The sequence below is a fragment of the Thalassophryne amazonica genome, chromosome 7 (assembly GCF_902500255.1).
Source record: "Thalassophryne amazonica chromosome 7, fThaAma1.1, whole genome shotgun sequence".
NCBI classification, from domain to species: Eukaryota; Metazoa; Chordata; class Actinopteri; order Batrachoidiformes; family Batrachoididae; genus Thalassophryne; species Thalassophryne amazonica.
In genome coordinates this window covers 3,838,428-3,855,563 of record NC_047109.1, presented here as the reverse complement: position 1 = coordinate 3,855,563, position 17,136 = coordinate 3,838,428, and the positions used below count along the sequence as shown (strand labels likewise).

General features: G+C 42.1%; 1 protein-coding gene across 1 annotated transcript in view; it reads left to right on the top strand.

The window, feature by feature from the left end:
• The window catches only part of iqgap3 (IQ motif containing GTPase activating protein 3), a 164,401-nt gene that overhangs the window by 129,676 nt on the left and 17,589 nt on the right, over nt 1-17,136 (top strand). Inside the window, 8 exon segments of the mRNA XM_034173734.1 lie at nt 9,473-9,705; nt 9,922-10,054; nt 10,769-10,871; nt 10,968-11,103; nt 11,545-11,632; nt 11,717-11,929; nt 12,005-12,168; nt 17,097-17,136. The exon segment at nt 17,097-17,136 is cut by the window's right edge and continues 83 nt beyond it. Coding sequence (XP_034029625.1) covers nt 9,473-9,705; nt 9,922-10,054; nt 10,769-10,871; nt 10,968-11,103; nt 11,545-11,632; nt 11,717-11,929; nt 12,005-12,168; nt 17,097-17,136 — 1,110 coding nt within the window.

The window sequence follows — 17,136 nt, the reverse complement described above, 5'->3', positions numbered from 1 at the left end:
AAACCTGCGGTGTGAAACGGCAGACGTTTCTCTTTTCTTGCCTGTAATAACAGACGGTAGCGACTTTAATCAGCAGAAAAGTGAGTCACAACTGACACTTTAAATGGCTGTGACTGAGGTTCATGAAAAAAAATGATCATTTCTGTTCATCAGAAATGATCATTTTCCCACTACACACCCTTGGAAATGGCGTAAGGGCCCACCTGCAGCGTAATTTAATCAAGCAGCAACGTAATGGGCCATTACACTGTTATAATGCTGGCGAGAACCCTGGAGTGGATGGTGGACATGTCCTCTCGTTGGCCATCTGTCCGTGAGCAGGAATTAATGGACTTTATTTAATGTGCCATGATCTTGAGAGAACTTTTCATTTCATTTATTTATTTATTTGAGACAGGGACAGTGCACAATATACATTATCCTTAAATAGGAGAGATGCATTATGCCAGGTTGTAGCACACGTGCTAATTTCCACCTGTAGTCCCTAGACAGGCTGATGAAAAACAATTAAAAAGAGGACATTTACAATATATTACATTAAATTTTTAAAATTGCAGACACTGTGTCCAAAGCACATGACATTAGATCACACTATGGTTACATGTCTGACCCGAGAGCAACCAATTTTTAACCAGTCGTGAAAAAGTGTAAACGTTTGTACAAGAAATAAGTTCAGTTGGTAACATATTCCACTGGCGCATGGCCACACAAGAGAACGTTGAGTACCCAAAGGTTGTTCTACGTCTGGGAATCCTGCACTCACCTCAACCCATTGACCGAGTGGCTCGAGATGTTGTTTCTGAGTTCAAGGATATGAAAGTTTTTAACGGCGGAGCAGCAGTGCCATGAATGATTTGAAACAACAAACATAAATTTGAGTACATGATTGAATTTTCAAAGCTCAGAATATTATACTTTGAGAGTATGTGACAATGATGAAATAAACGTTTTTTCTTATGAATCTTGAGAGAGCTTTTATAAAGTGATTGAGAGGCCAAAGGGCAGTTTTGCACGCCTGTGACCAACTTGTCATACAGTAACAAAAATGTGGTATAATCATTGCATTAAGATATACATTAGAAGCTTCGATGGTAAGAGAGTTTCGAATGTATCTATAATTTGATCAATTAAATTTTAACATGTTTCTTAAAATTCAAATTTGAATCAAGTATTATACCCAGATATCTACATTGATCAACATTATGAATTTTCTGACCACTGATTAAAACTTTAGAACATATCTGAAGTTTATTTCGGTTTGTAAAAAAACATAGATACCGTTTTTTCAATATTTAAAGTAAGGCAGGCATTTTTTAACCAATGAGAAACCAACTTCATCTCTCTTGTTAGTTTTTGAGCTACCTCCTCCACGGTTTTTCCATGGGTATACACTACAGGGTCATCAGCATACATAATTGTTTTAACATTGCAGACAGATGGAAGATCATTAATATAAAGTGTGAACAACAGTGGCCCTAAAATAGAGCACACCTAGTCTGCATGGTCTTAAAGGGGATGTTACTTCACCCATAGTTACACACTGCTGCCTGTCACTGAGGTATGATCTTATCCAATGAATTGTATTGGTATGAAAGCTGAATTTAGTTAATTTGTTAAGAAGAAGTTTGTGGTTAACGGTGTCAAAAGCCTTCCTCAAGTAAAGCCTCAACAGACTCGTGATGTTCCATCAACTGCATTGCTACAACCTTTTCAAAGACTTTGGAGATGGTTTGAAGGATACTGATAGGCCTATAGTTGGAGACTTGGAGCTTGTCTCCAGACTTGTAGACAGGTTTAACCACAGCTGTTTTTAAAACCGTGGGGAAGGTGTTTTCACATATTGACTGATTTATCACTTTTGTTAAAACTGGGGTTAGTTTCTTTGTGTTCCTTTAAGAAAGCAGTGTCAATACCAAAGATGTCCTTAGTTTTACTCTTGTTTAGTTGTGAAATTACTTTAAAAACATTTTCTTCCACAATATTATACAATTTAAAAGAGTCATTACAATCATTTTCAAGTTTCAAGGAACAATAATAATTAGAAAAATTGTCTGCCAATTTCAGAACAGAATCAAGAAAATAATCATTAAAGTATATTGCCAATTCAGCATTATCATTGTTAATTACTTCTTTTTTTTTTGAGTTCTAATTATCACAATTTGGTTTTTCTCTTCACAATAATTTGTCCATACTCCTCCAGAGTTGTTTACTGTTCACTTTTGCCTCTTTAATCAGATTTAAGAAGAAATTTCCCTTTGCCTTTTTAAGGTGCATAGTAACTTTATTTCGCAAACGTTGAAAATACAATGATCAGTGATTTTTTGTTTGAGAAAATGTTTAAGAGCCATATCCCTCTGTTTCATTAGATCCCAGAAGAGCTATTAAACCATGGCAGTGCTTGCTTTTTCTTTGGTTTTCTCTGCTTCAGTTCAGTATATTTAGCAACTGTCTCCTTTATAGCTAAAATTATATTACTGCATGAGCGATCACAACATTCATTATCAATTTTACCACCAGTCTATTTTTTTATTTCTTTCTCCAGAGGAGTTTGATTTTCTTTGGAATGTAAGGATTTTTACATTGATTTTTAATATTTTATTTCTGTTTCGTAATTTATTCAATTTTCTTGCAACAAGGGTTAGATTATGATCAGACAGCCCAGTTATTAATTGTATATTTTCGTTATTCTGTCTGGTTTGTTAGTAAATATTAGGTCAATCAAAGTTTGAGAGTTCTTAGTTAATCTGGTGGGCTTATTTATCAATTGTGACATTTGTACTGAATTTGCAATGTCTTTAAGCTTTTTTCTTTACTCTATCCAACCAATTGACATTAAAACCCCCATTAGTAAAATTTCTTTCCTTTCATATTTCTTAAGTATTTCAGTTAAACCAGTATAAAAGTCATCTTTTGCATTTGGAGGACGATAAACAGCAAGAATGATAAAAGACATCTGAGGTGATAGAGTTATTGTGACACCAACACATTCCAAGGTATGTACTGGAATATCTGTTGCATGACTGTCGATGCTGTCTTTCACGTAGATCAAACCCCGCCCCCTTTCCCCTTCCCTTTCGTCTATAAACTTTATATCCAGCAATTGTAAACACAGATAAAGGAGATGTGGGTGTCAACCAAGTTTCCGTAAGACAGAGGTAATCGAGATTTGAGTCCGTAAGTAAATGTTCCATTGGCTCCGTTTTCGAAATCACGCTACGTATGTTTGTGTCCACCAAATATTCCTTTCGGTTTGGTCTTTGTATTCTATAAAACAGACGCATGGTTTACAGTTTGAAAGAGTTTTGTGTTGCATTGTTTAGATGCAACAACAGCCTGTAGTGAATCTAATTTATACTTGTCACATGCGCTTGTTTGTCGCTTTTGGCACACAGTTTGCTGAGATATTACCTTGTAGCAAAGTGGAAGCGTGCGCAGTGCAGTTGTCTGGTGCTGGCGTGGCTGTGTTCATCTGTGGTCGATGTGGGACCACAGGGCCGGGGGTGAAAGAAAGCTGCAGAGCTGCAGCTGGTGATGACACGTGGGATCTGTCCATGAGGAGAGGACATGGACATGTCCTAAGTGGCTCTACTCTCCTCTTTTCAACTCTTCTGTTTTACTCTTCCTTTTTAGATATTTAGATATACCTTAGTATACTAGCATAGTTTCACCTTAAACAAATCAAATCAATTTTATTTATATAGCGCCAAATCACAACAAACAGTCGCTTTATATTGTAAGGCAAAAACCATACAATAATTACAGAAAAACCCCAACTCTCAAAACGACCCCCTGTGAGCAAGCACTTGGCGACACTGGGAAGGAAAAACTCCATTTTAACAGGAAGAAACCTCCAGCAGAACCAGGCTCAGGGAGGGGCAGTCTTCTGCTGGGACTGGTTGGGGCTGAGGGGAGAGAATAAGGAAAAAGACATGCTGTGGAGGGGAGCAGAGATCGATCACTAATGATTAAATGCAGAGTGGTGCATATAGAGCAAGAAGAGGTGAATAAAAAGAAACACTGGGTGCATCATGGGAACCCCACAGCAGTCTAAGTCTATAGCAGCACAACTGAGGGATGGTTCAGGGTCACCTGATCCAGCCCTAACTATAAGCGTTAGCAAAAAGGAAAGTTTTAAGCTTAATCTTAAAAGTAGAGAGGGTGTCTGTCTCCCTGATCTGAATTGGGAGCTGGTTCCACAGGAGAGGAGCCTGAAAGCTGAAGGCTCTGCCTCCCATTCTACTCTTACAAACCCTAGGAACTACAAGTAAGCCTGAATTAACTGAAGGCTTTTCAGGGAGCCTTTAGGACAACCTGATAATAATGAATTACAATAGTCCAGCCTAGAGGAAATAAATGCATGAATTAGTTTTTCAGCATCGCTCTGAGACAAGACCTTTCTAATTTTAGAGATATTGCGCAAATGCAAAAAAGCAGTCCTACATATTTGCTTAATATGCGCATTGAAGGACATATCCTGATCAAAAATGACTCCAAGATTTCTCACAGTATTACTAGAGTCAGGTTAATGACCATCCATGGGTAAGGATCTGGTTAGACACCATGTTTCTAAGATTTGTGGGGCCAAGTACAATAACTTCAGTTTTATCTGAATTTAAAAGCAGGAAATTAGAGTCATCCATGTCTTTATGTCTGTAAGACAATCCTGCAGTTAACTAATTGGTGTGTGTCCTCTGGCTTCATGGATAGATAAAGCTGGGTATCATTTGTGTAACAATGAAAATTTAAGCAATGCTTTCTAATAATACTGCCTAAGGGAAGCATGTATAAAGTGAATAAAATCGGTCCTAACACAGAACCTTGTGGAACTCCATAATTAACCTTAGTCTGTGAAGAAGACTCCCCATTTACATGAACAAATTGTAATCTATTAGATAAATATGATTCAAACCACCGCAGCGCAGTGCCTTTAATACCTATGGCATGCTCTAATCTCTGTAAAAAAAATTTTATGGTCAACAGTATCAAAAGCAGCACTGAGGTCTAACAGAACAAGCACAGAGATGAGTCCACTGTCTGAGGTCATAAGAAGATCATTTGTAACCTTCACTGATGAATTCTGAAACCTGACTGAAACTCTTCAAATAGACCATTCCTCTGCAGATGATCAGTTAGCTGTTTTACAACTACCCTTTCAAGAATTTTGAGAGAAAAGGAAGGTTGGAGATTGGCCTATAATTAGCTAAGATAGCTGGGTCAAGTGATGGCTTTTTAAGTAATGGTTTAATTACTGCCACCTTAAAAGCCTGTGGTACATAGCCAACTAATAAAGATAGATTGATCATATTTAAGATCGAAGCATTAATTAATGGTAGGGCTTCCTTGAGCAGCCTGGTAGGAATGGGGTCTAATAGACATGTTGATGATTTGGAGAAAGTGACTAATGAAAGTAACTCAGACAGAACAATCGGAGAGAAAGAGTCTAACCAAATACCAGCATTACTGAAAGCAGCCAAAGATAACGATATGTCTTTGGGATGGTTATGAGTAACTTTTTCTCTAATAGTTAAAATTTTATTAACAAAGAAAGTCATGAATCATTCCTAGTTAAAGTTAAAGGAATACTCGGCTCAGTAGAGCTCTGACTCTTTGTCAGCCTGGCTACAGTGCTGAAAAGAAACCTGGGGTTGTTCTTATTTTCTTCAATTGGTGATGAGTAGTAAGGTGTTCTAGCTTTACGGAGGGCTTTTTTTATAGAGCAACAGACTCTTTTTCCAGGCTAAATGAAGATCTTCTAAATTAGTGAGACACCATTTCCTCTCCAGCTTACGGGTTATCTGCTTTAAGCTGCGAGTTTGTGGGTTATACCACAGAGTCAGGCACTTCTGATTTAAGGCTCTCTTTTTCAGAGGAGCTACAGCATCCAAAGTTGTCTTCAATGAGGATGTAAAACTATTGACGACATAATCTATCTCACACAGAGTTTAGGTAGCTACTCTGCACTGTGTTGGTATATGGCATTGAAGAACATAAAGAAGGAATCATATCTGTTGGGAAGGTGTCGTAGCACGGACCCACAACAGGGGGCGCAAAGGAACGGACAATGAATAAGCCAATAAGTAACAATTTAATGTTGTGACAACACACAACTAAATTCACACAAGATATAAATAGACAATTAACACCAGGTGACGTGTGGGCAGGCTCAAAGATAGAAGACCCCCGACGAGAGATGAGCCGCGTCCCACACGGCTTCCACCACCAACGGCCTGAAGAACACCGGAGCCGCCAAGTCCCGAGTCCCCAGGTGGCCTCTGTCTTCGGCTGTCGACCCTGGTACTGCTGGCAGAAAACAAAGACAGGATGGATGAGTGTGAATTCGCACACTCAGTAATCCCACAGTCTGTACACAGTTAGGAGGGAGAACCTCCACCTCCAAGTAGGAACACACTAGCAGCTCCTGTTACCACTTATCTGGATGGAGTGAGATGCGAAGACGTCGCTTCTCTCACTACACGCCAACCCAGCAGAGTGCACCACAGGAAAAATGGCTGCAAAACAGATCAGACGTAAGTCACAGTAGGGATACAGCAGAGAATATTACCTCTTCGGTAGTTGATTTCTCGGCGGGGAGGTGGAGTTGCAGTCCGGCTTATGTAGCGGTGTGAATGAGTGACAGCTGGTGTGATGAGTGACAGCTGTCACTTCTTCTGGGTCTGGCGCCCTCTTGTGCTTGGAGCCCGCACTCCAAGTAGGATGCCCTCTGGTGGTGGTGGGCCAGCAGTACCTCCTCTTCAGCGGCCCACATAACAATATCCTTAAACCTAGTTACAGCGCTTTCAGAAAGACTTCTACTGTAATGAAACTTATTCCCCACTGCTGGGTAGTCCATTAAAGTAAATGTAAATGTTATTAAGAAATGATCAGACAGAAGGGGGTTTTCAGGGAATACTGTTAAGTCTTCAATTTCTATGCCATATGTCAGAACAATATCAAAAGTGTGGTTAAAGTGGTGGGTGGACTCATTTACATTTTGAGTGAAGCCAGCTGAGTCTAATAATAGATTAAATGCAGTGTTGAGGCTGTCATTCTCAGCATCTATGTGGATATTAAAATCGCCCACTATAATTATCTTATCTGAGCTAAGCACTAAGTCAGATAAAAGGTCTGAAATTCACAGAGAAACTCACAGTAACAACCAGGAGGATGATAGATAATAACAAATAAAACTGGTTTTTGAGACTTCCAATTGGATGGACAAGAGTCAAGCTTTCAAATGAATTAAAGCTCTGTCTGGGTTTTTGATTAATTAATAAGCTGGAGTGGAAGATTGCTGCTAATCCTCCTCCTTGACCCGTGCTTTGAGAATTCTGACAGTTAGTGTGACTCGGGGGTGTTGACTCATTTAAACTAACATATTCATCCTGCTGTAACCAGGTTTCTGTAAGGCAGAATAAATCAATATGTTGATCAATTGTTATATCATTTACTAACAGGGACTTAGAAGAGAGAGACCTAATGTTTAATAGACCACATTTAACTGTTTTAGTCTGTGGTGCAGTTGAAGGTGCTATATTATTTTTTCTTTTTGAATTTTATGCTTAAATAGATTTTGCTGGTTATTGGTAGTCTGGGAGCAGGCACCGTCTCTACGGGGATGGGGTAATGAGGGGATGGCAGGGGGAGAGAAGCTGCAGAGAGGTGTGTAAGACTACAACTCTGCTTCCTGGTCCCAACCCTGGATAGTCACGGTTTGGAGGATTTAATAAAATTGGCCAGATTTCTAGAGATGAGAGCTGCTCCATCCAAAGTGGGATGGATGCTGTCTCTCCTAACAAGACCAGTTTTCCCCAGAAACTTTGCCAATTATCAATGAAGCCCACCTCATTTTTTGGACTCCACTCAGACAGCCAGCAATTCAAGGAGAACATGCGGCTAAACATGTCACTCCCGGTCCGATTGGGGAGGGGCCCAGAGAAAACTACAGAGTCCGACATTGTTTTTGCAAAGTTACACACCGATTCAATGTTAATTTTAGTGACCGCCGATTGGGGACCGGGAGTGACAATTCAATCCTTAGAATTGGAATGTAATATATAAGATATACCTACTGAATTTTCATGTCTTCTTGCTGGCGATCGGTCCGTGAGCAGGAGTTAATGGACTTTATATAACGTACCACAATCATGAGAGAACTTGAGGAGATGGCGGCCATCAGTCCGTGAGGAATGGATGTGGACATGTCCTCTCACTGGCGATCTGTCCATGAGAAGTTAGTGAACATAGAAGCTTGGACAACCCATCTCTTCTTCTGTGGTTTTGAAGCTTCACTGCCAGTAGAGTCCAGCTGGATGAATAAAGTCTACCAATGCAAGTATGTACTGATAAAAAACCAAAAATATTTTTTTTCTCTGGCGTAGGCTTGTGTACAATTGTGGTGGCTTGGTGTACAGATGCGCAGTGTTGTGTAAATTTACATACAGTAGTGGACTTGTGTGGAACACTGCGTCCGTGCTCTATGCTGACAGTCGGTGAAAAAATTAAACATGTTTAATTTTTTGCATCCAATTCACGCCCCTTTTGCATCCCTCAGCATATTGCCACGTAGGGTTGCGTAAGCTTTGCGTAGTCTGTATGTATACCTTCTTACATGTGATACAGGGTGTGATCAATAAACAGACATGTAAGAAGGTATACTTGCACAACTCTACATTGGCCTGGTGTTAAAGGGGCTTAAGATAAATGCAGATGAGCAAATTAAAGCTTCCCTGCTTTATATTGTGATGAACGTGGACACTTGTTTACTCTGTGGACAGGCTTCATTCAAAGCTGCGCAGTACATTGGGACATAAACCCATCGTATCCTACTGATGTTCCAAAACGAGGTCATTTGTCAGCGGCGGAATGACGGTGAGCTGCTGTTAATGAGACATCTACTGGATTTGTTCAAAGCGTTGGAGTTGGGGAACTGATTTAGTCTGAGTCAGGGATCTTATTTTACTTGTATGGATGCACAAGTTCAAAACAGACACTGAGGGTTTTGAATTTTATTTTTATTTTTTAATGCTTCATGCGTCGTGTGCTTTTGGATAACTTGTATTTCTGTCTGTTAAACCAGTAGAAGGTGACATTCTGGATTACACCTGAACCTTCGTACTTTATGTCGGAATCATGCTGATGCCTTTTTGGTGGAGGCGGTCACAGACTCTATTAAACCTTCTTTTTCGAGATAGAAGATGCAAGTCTGCAACAGTCCCTGAAGGTCATCGTGTCAGTTCTTATGCCCGGATCCTTTAGTGCAAAGGGGTTGGAATGCCAGTTCATGATGGTCCTTCCACCAGGTTAGGCCGGTACCAGTTTACAGTCGGTTGGACTGGGACAATGCAGATGACACAGATCTGGAATTTGCGTCTTATTCCACAGAACTGCCTGCTCTGCTCTGACGCAGCTTTGCTGGAAGTGATAATAAGTGATAAGTATTGCTCCAGGTTTTAGAGAGCTCTTCTCTCCACAGATCGTGGGGAACCTGGTCTATTATCGCTACATGAACCCAGCCATTGTTGCCCCTGATGGCTTTGATGTGGTTGACCGCACCGCTGGCTCCACCCTGCTGCCGGAGCAGCGGCACATCTTGGGCTCCATTGCCCGCATGCTGCAGCACGCTGCTGTCAATAAGCATTTCCACGGTGAAGGCGACCATGTCTGTGCCCTGAACGAGTACATCAGCCAAAGCCACGCCAGGTTCAGGTGAGCTAGACTTCTCTCTCCACAGGACCTTTGACTCCTGCTGGTGCGAACTGTTGTTTAAGTCTCTTCTTATGTGAAATGCTTTCACTGAACGTTTAACTCTTCAGAATCCTGAACGTCTCCTGCAGCACCACCCTCTGGAGATCAGTGGCCATATTGACGTTGAACTTGACTTTCAGTGGTTTTCACACTGGCATTGTTGTGCTTCCCTGACAGGAAGTTCCTGTGTGCAGTGTGCGACGTCCCCAAACCGGAGGATCACTTTGGCATTGACGAATTCTCAGAGATGCTAAACGTCCACAAACCCATCATTTACATCTCTGTGAGTGAGCTACTCGACACCCACAAGGTCAGTACCACTCCAAGCCGCACGGCATAGCACTGAGGACATGCAGCGAGTCGTAGCCGACACCACGGGCCGAACTGGAAACATAAATCACCAGTTGTATTTAAACACGCTGTAAAGGCAGTGTCACGTCCTCAGCCCGTGAACACTGTGAAACACGCTGTAAAGGCAGCGTCACGTCCTCAGCCCGTGAACACTGTGAAACACGCTGTAAAGGCAACATCACATCCTCAGCCCGTGAACACTGTGAAACACGCTGTAAAGGCAACATCACATCCTCAGCCCGTGAACACTGTGAAACACGCTGTAAAGGCAACGTCACGTCCTCAGCCCGTGAACACTGTGAAACACGCTGGAAAGGCAACGTCACGTCCTCAGCCTGTAAACACTGTGAAACACGCGGTAAAGGCAACGTCACGTCCTCAGCCTGTAAACACTGTGAAACACGCGGTAAAGGCAGTGTCGCGTCCTCAGCCCGTGAACACTGTGAAACACGCGGTAAAGGCAGCGACGCGTCCTCAGCCCGTGAACCCTGTGAAACACGCGGTAAAGGCAGCGTCGCGTCCTCAGCCCGTGAACACTGTGAAACACGCGGTAAAGGCAGCGTCGCGTCGTCAGGCCGCGAATAATGATCAAATGAGGAGGAGGAAAGAAACTACTTTGACTTTGTCCTTTTTCTGAAGCAGCTGGTATAAAACGGTTTGTGTTTGTGTGCAGTTGTTGTTGGAGCATCAGGATGTTTTGTGTTCTGATCCCTCTGACCCTCTGAGACTCCTGCTGAAGGACCTGGGAACCATTCCTTCCGTGCAGGAACTTACCGGTACTGCTACGACCACAGACTCTTCCGTGGTCACTTCCTCATTGTGCGGCCTCATGTTTGACTTGACTGCTCTCTTGTTTGTTGCCCTTAATCCAGGATCTTCTACTGATCCAGGATCATTGTCAGAACGAGTCCCCGGCAGTAAGACTGAGATTTCTCTGACTCTCACCAACAAGTTTGACATCTTCACAGACTCTGAGGACAGAGCAGACACCCGAGGACTCCTGTTCAGGTACTTCAGCCTGGAGGTTCACACATACTGGAGCAGATAACATCGGTTTTACAGCAGAATTGTGCAAATGCTGGTACAAGCACCAAATTTGACGATTCCCAAGATAGTACTGAACAAATCTGGTCGATTGGCTGCTTGAAAATCCAAGATGGTGGCCATTTTTAAGATGGCCACCAAATGACCTGCTGAAAAATGAATTTTTGTGTTGGAAAGCTCTGATCACAGTGGATCTGTTTTACAGCATCTGTGAAATCCAAGATGGTCCATAGTTTGACAATGGCAGCCAAATCTGAACCAAAATCATTTTTCCTCACAAAAATCTTGAATTTTCAAGTGACCAAATGACCAAGTATTATCATGAGAATCACCACGCTTATACCAGCAAATGTGTGATTTTTCCGTTATCTTCTCCACTAAGAAGTGACGGTTTGTTTGTTTAAGTACCAAGCAGCTGATTGTCGACATCATCAGGAGTCAGTCAGGCGACACTCTGAGTGAGATACTGAGCTCGTCAGCGTCACAGCACCAGGTAAAGGAGCCGTCAACAGTCAGCTCGCTGACAAATGGCTGCAGGTCCTTAGTCATTTTCTCTGTGAACCATTCTGGAAACTAGAAGATGTGCCATGAGAGGCTCATGAAGCAGCGCGAGCTGGCAGACGCTTGCACACCTGAAAAGATGAAGAGGAATCAGTCGCTGGTGGCTAACAGCAGGCTGAGTCTGGAGGAGAAGAAAAGGAAGATTGTGAGGAGTCTTCGTCGATTGGAGGGGCTGGGAGTCCTCACAGCGGGACGGGCAGACAGCCAGATCCTGCAGATGATAGCAAAGGTGCTAACTTTAGAAACCAGACCGTGTCATCATGCATGTTGGATAAATCAATAACTCGCCTCCTTCCTCCAACAGGACATACGTCACCAGCGTCTGCACCGACAACGCCGGAGGGCCCAAATCCTAAAGCTTCGCCAGACGCTCAGCAGTCTACAGGCCAAGAGCAGCTTCCACAGTGAGCAGATCGACTACTACAGACATTACACGACCTCCTGTCTGGAAAACCTCAGCACCAGCAGGTAAATGACACACAGAGCCTCTTGACCATTACAAGTCCTCACATGTCTCAGATTGCAGGTCAAAACCATCCAAAAGTATCTGCCAAGAGTCCTATCAAGGTATGAACTTTCTGAAGACCTCGTGAAACGGTAACCCCAACACCTTCATAAACTGAGCGGTCCTGTCCGCATTCAGACTGTACGACCTCTGCAGAGTCGGTGGATATTGTGTTTGTAGCGCTGGAGAAGCTGAGTGAGGAGTTGGGGTTTCTGGGTTTGTGATGATCCTGGATCATACTGCAGAAGATGGATGAGGAGAATCAGTTGTACTGTGAGGCAACATCAGCTACAGCACTTTGTCCATGTGGTGTGTTTCTCTGCATTACAGAGGGGCTGGTACACATTTTTTTTTTCAATTCTGATACAGAACTGCTGCTTCCCATAAAGATTCTGAGATGAGCGCTTGTTGAAGTTGTTAAACCTTATGTTCCTTCTCATGCCCTGTGTTCGCAGGATTAAGAGGTCAGCAGGTTTGAGTGCCGTTGCCTCTCGTGTCCTGACACTGTGGAACACTTTGACTAATAGCAATCCTCAACAACTGAGCCTTTATAGACAAACTTTAAATAGATTTTATTTAGTTTACTATTATATTGTTGTGTCTCAGCTTAACCGTATTTATTTGTATTTGATATTTAATATAAACAGATAAAATATGGGACGTTTTTTTTTGCATAAACATAGGCTGTCTGCAGAGATCGCTCAAGTCAAACTTAGAGCACATTTAAAATGACAGCAGTCAACCAAAGTGCTGTCCAGATGGGCGCCAGGTTACAGTCAATAATAAGTAAATAAACAAATAGATTTAAAATAGTAACATAACTAGGACTGCAAGCAGTCATATGCTGGCCCTTGTGTCCGCGCCACTGCCTGCCTGGGCCAGAGCGTGCCCTTGTGACCAGATGTGGGCAGGTGTGAACAGGGGCCGACTCTCATCACACAGTTCAAGTTTCAAGCAAATCATACAATGCATGGAGTTATGACAAGTTGATGGTTCATCCACTAGGGGCTGCTCATTGCACAATCAGAGGGGCAGGTGTGTTCAGGGGCCGACCCTCATTACACATGTGAAGTTTCAAGTCAATCAGGTAATGCATGAAGGAGTTATGACAAGTTGATGGTTCATCCTACGGAGCAGACAGTCATCACACAGTTCAAGTTTCAAGCAAATCAGACAATGGATGAAGGAGTTATGAGAGGTTGATGTACAAACAGAGGGCCGGGTGTGTTCAGGGGCCAACCTTCATCACACATGAAGTTTCAAGTCAATTAGGCAAAGCATGAAGGAGTTATCATGACTTGATGTTCTGTGGCGAAGGGTCAAAATGGAGGCGCCATAGCAGCCACACCCTTCAACATAGAAAAAAGCTTTTGATAACTTTTGATCAGTATCGTCTCTGGATGGTCTGAAAGAAATTTGAAGTGCATTGGACAGAATCCCTAGGAGGAGATTGTTCAAATACAACGTGTGGAAATCATGCCAAAATGACAAGAAAATTCAAAATGGCTGACTTCCTGTTTGGAGTAGACCAATGGTGCAAAAGACATTTTTGTACATCTATGCAAATCACACGTGTACCAGTTTTCATCTCCCTTCTCCATTTAAAAAAAAAAGAAAAAAAAAAACCTATGCGGAGGGGTTTTTGAAAGTTTCAAGGGGGCGCTATTGAGGCATTTTGCCCCGCCCATGGGCGACGCCCCTATGAATTCTAAGAGGTTGTCGTGCTTGACCAGTGTATCAATTTTCATTATGATATGACAAAATTAAAGCCATCAAAAAGAAGAACTTAATTTCATGGCGAAGGGTCGATATTCGGCACGCCGCCACACGGACGCCATTACCCATTTCTTCACAGTGATCATTGCCTATGTTCACCAACTTGTTCTGCTTGTTATAGAAGTGGAATGAAGTTGATTGGGTTAACTATGTGACATCAGTACCTGTTAAAGTAAAAATAGGACATTTCCTGTTACCACCGGGGGGGGCGCTATGGCGGAGGTGGGAAGTTAATATATGGAGACGTTCAAGGCGGAGCCCTCATCATGTCCAACAAGTTTGAAGGATCTATGATGAAGTATGTGGGTGTGACAGCCATTTGAAGTGAAACGGCGTGCTCCGAAATGCTCGCCAAAGTTTGACGAACCCTAGCAGCCACGCCTTTTGACCTACCGAAATTCTTTTGATAACTTTTGATCAGCACGGTCTCATGATGATGTTGACCAAATTTGAAGATGATTGGATGAAATCCCTAGGACGAGTTCGTTCAAATGTAAGCAGTGGAAATGGCCAAAATGGCAAAAATGACCTCAAAATCAAAAATTAAAATCAAAATGGCTGACTTCCTGTTGACATTTCACCATGACGTTAACAGATTTTTTTGTGCATCCCAGCATGGTAAATATGTGTACCAAATTTCATGAGGCTACGACAAAAAAAAAGAAGAAAAAACCCATTGGGGATGGGTTTTTTTTTTTTGAAAATTTGTAGGGGGCACTATTTCGCCATTTCGCTGCTTACACAGGTGACTCCAATAATCAGAAAGGGTATTTATGGTGGCCATTTGCAAATGTTTCCCCTCTTTGCATCTCTCCTAATGAGTGGCAACATGGGAGCCTCTAAACAACTCTCATTGACCTGAAAACAAAGATTGTTCAACATCATGGTTTAGGGGAGGGATACAAAAAGCCAGCTTCATTTTGGAACAAGGTACTGTGGACTGATGAAAATAAATGGAGTTATTTGGCCATAACAAGGGGCGGTATGCATGGCTGATAAAGAACACAGCATTCCAAGAAAAACACGTGCTACCTACAGTAAAATTTGGAGGTGGTTCCATCATGCTGTGTGGCTGTGTGGCCAGTGCAGGTACTGGGAATCTTGTTCAAGTTGAGGATCACATGGATTCTAGTCAATATCAGCAGATTGAGAACAATGTTCATGAATCAGTGACAAAGTTGAAGTTGCGCCGGGGCTGGATCTTTCAACAAGACAATGACCCTAAACACTGCTCAAAATCTACTAAGGCATTCATGCAGAGGGACAAGTACAATGTTCTGGAATGGCCATCTCAGTCCCCAGACCTGAATATTATTGAAAATCTGCTCGGAAACCAACAAACCTGAGATATTTTGTAAAGAAGAATGGTCCAAAATACCTTCAACCAGAATCCAGACTCTCATTGGAAGCTACAGGAAGCATTTAGAGGCTGTTATTTCTGCAAAAGGAGGATCTACTAAATATTGATGTATTTTTTCTGTTGGGGTGCCCAAATTTATGCACCTGTCTAATTTTGTTTAAATAATTATTGCACACTTTCTGTAAATCCTATAAACTTCATTTCACTTCTCAAATATCAGTGTTTGTCTACTATATGATATATTTAACTGAAATTTCTGATCCAAACAACCTATGATTTATAAAGGAAAATCATGGAAATTATCAGGGGTGCAAAAACTTTTACATACCACTGTAAGTATTCACAGTCTTTGTCATGAAGCTCAAAATTGAGTTCAGGTACTTCCTGTTTCCAAAGATCATCCTTGAGATGTTTCTACAGCTTAACTGGAGTCCACCTGGGGTAAATTCAGTTGATTGGACATGATTTGGAAAGACACACACCTGTCTACATATAAGGTCCTGCAGTTGACAGTCGGAGCACAAACCAAGCATGAAGTCAAAGGAATTGTCTGTAGACCTCTGAGACAGGATTGTCTGGAGGCACAAATCTGGGGAAGGATACAAAAACATTTCTACTGCTTTGAAGGTCTCAATAGTTTTGTGTCATGTCTGTGATCTGCTTTTTTTCTACAAAATTAAACAACTGAATGAACATCCTCCAAGGCCGGTGATTCCATAATTTTTGCCAGGGGTTGTACTTATGGACATGTGATTTCTTAGTTTTTTAACCTTAATAAATTTGCAAAAATAAACAAACCCCTTTTTCATGTTGTCATTATGGGGTGCTGTGAGCAGAATTTTGAGGGGAAAAATGAATTGACTCAATTTTGGAATAAGGCTGTAACATAACAAATGGAAACAGTGAAGCGCTGTGAATACTTTCTGGATGCTCTGCATGTTTCAGGTTATTTTTATATTCTCCACCCTGTTGATGCAGAAGCAATCTAGGTTCACCACATCATGTATTAATTTGATAACATGGCAAGAGCTTCGATCAGTGTGGATAACATCAATACTGGACCCTTTCCTGATACTGGGTCAGGTGGGGACCACTGTTCTGGATACGTGGCATGCAGGTGCCCCAGTGCTAACGGTGGTTGATTACGGACACACCCACATTTCACCTGGCTGCAGAAGATGGACAGTTGCTTTGGTGAGGTGGGGATGGACCTGTTGTCTGCTTGGCTGGTTTCCATCCAGGACCCAGTTTTCTTTTTCTGTGGTGTGGTAGATGTGGTGACGCATGGTATCACCACATGCTGCCAGACCTGACTCACTTTTCCAGCACTGAAAAATGCTCCACAAATTCCCAGCATCCATCAGTATCACACAAACGTGGACACCTGCAGAGAATTCACACCTCATCACAATGATGGCCACAATTAAAATAAAGATACAAGAAAAGTGAGAATAGCAACCAAACCTTTGACGATCAGAAAGAGTTTTTAACACTGGAATGTCCAAATGCAGCTTAAATATCAATGAATTGACACTGAACAGGACCTCAGGCCCCTCCCACAAAGGTGTCATGGTCCAAAGCTTCAGAGAAAATTATCTTAAAAACAAAAAACAAAAAGGTAGTTCCAACACTTTCTGCTGAGTCGTTGCTGTCATAGCTCATGTAAATGCTGAGTTAGTGTGGAGCGCTGGTTTGCTGATTAAATGCATTTTCGTGGAAGTTTCCCTGATGGCTGTCAATGATTCTCTGCTGCAGCAAACTGACCAATAAAAAAGCAGACAGCAGATGGAAGAAG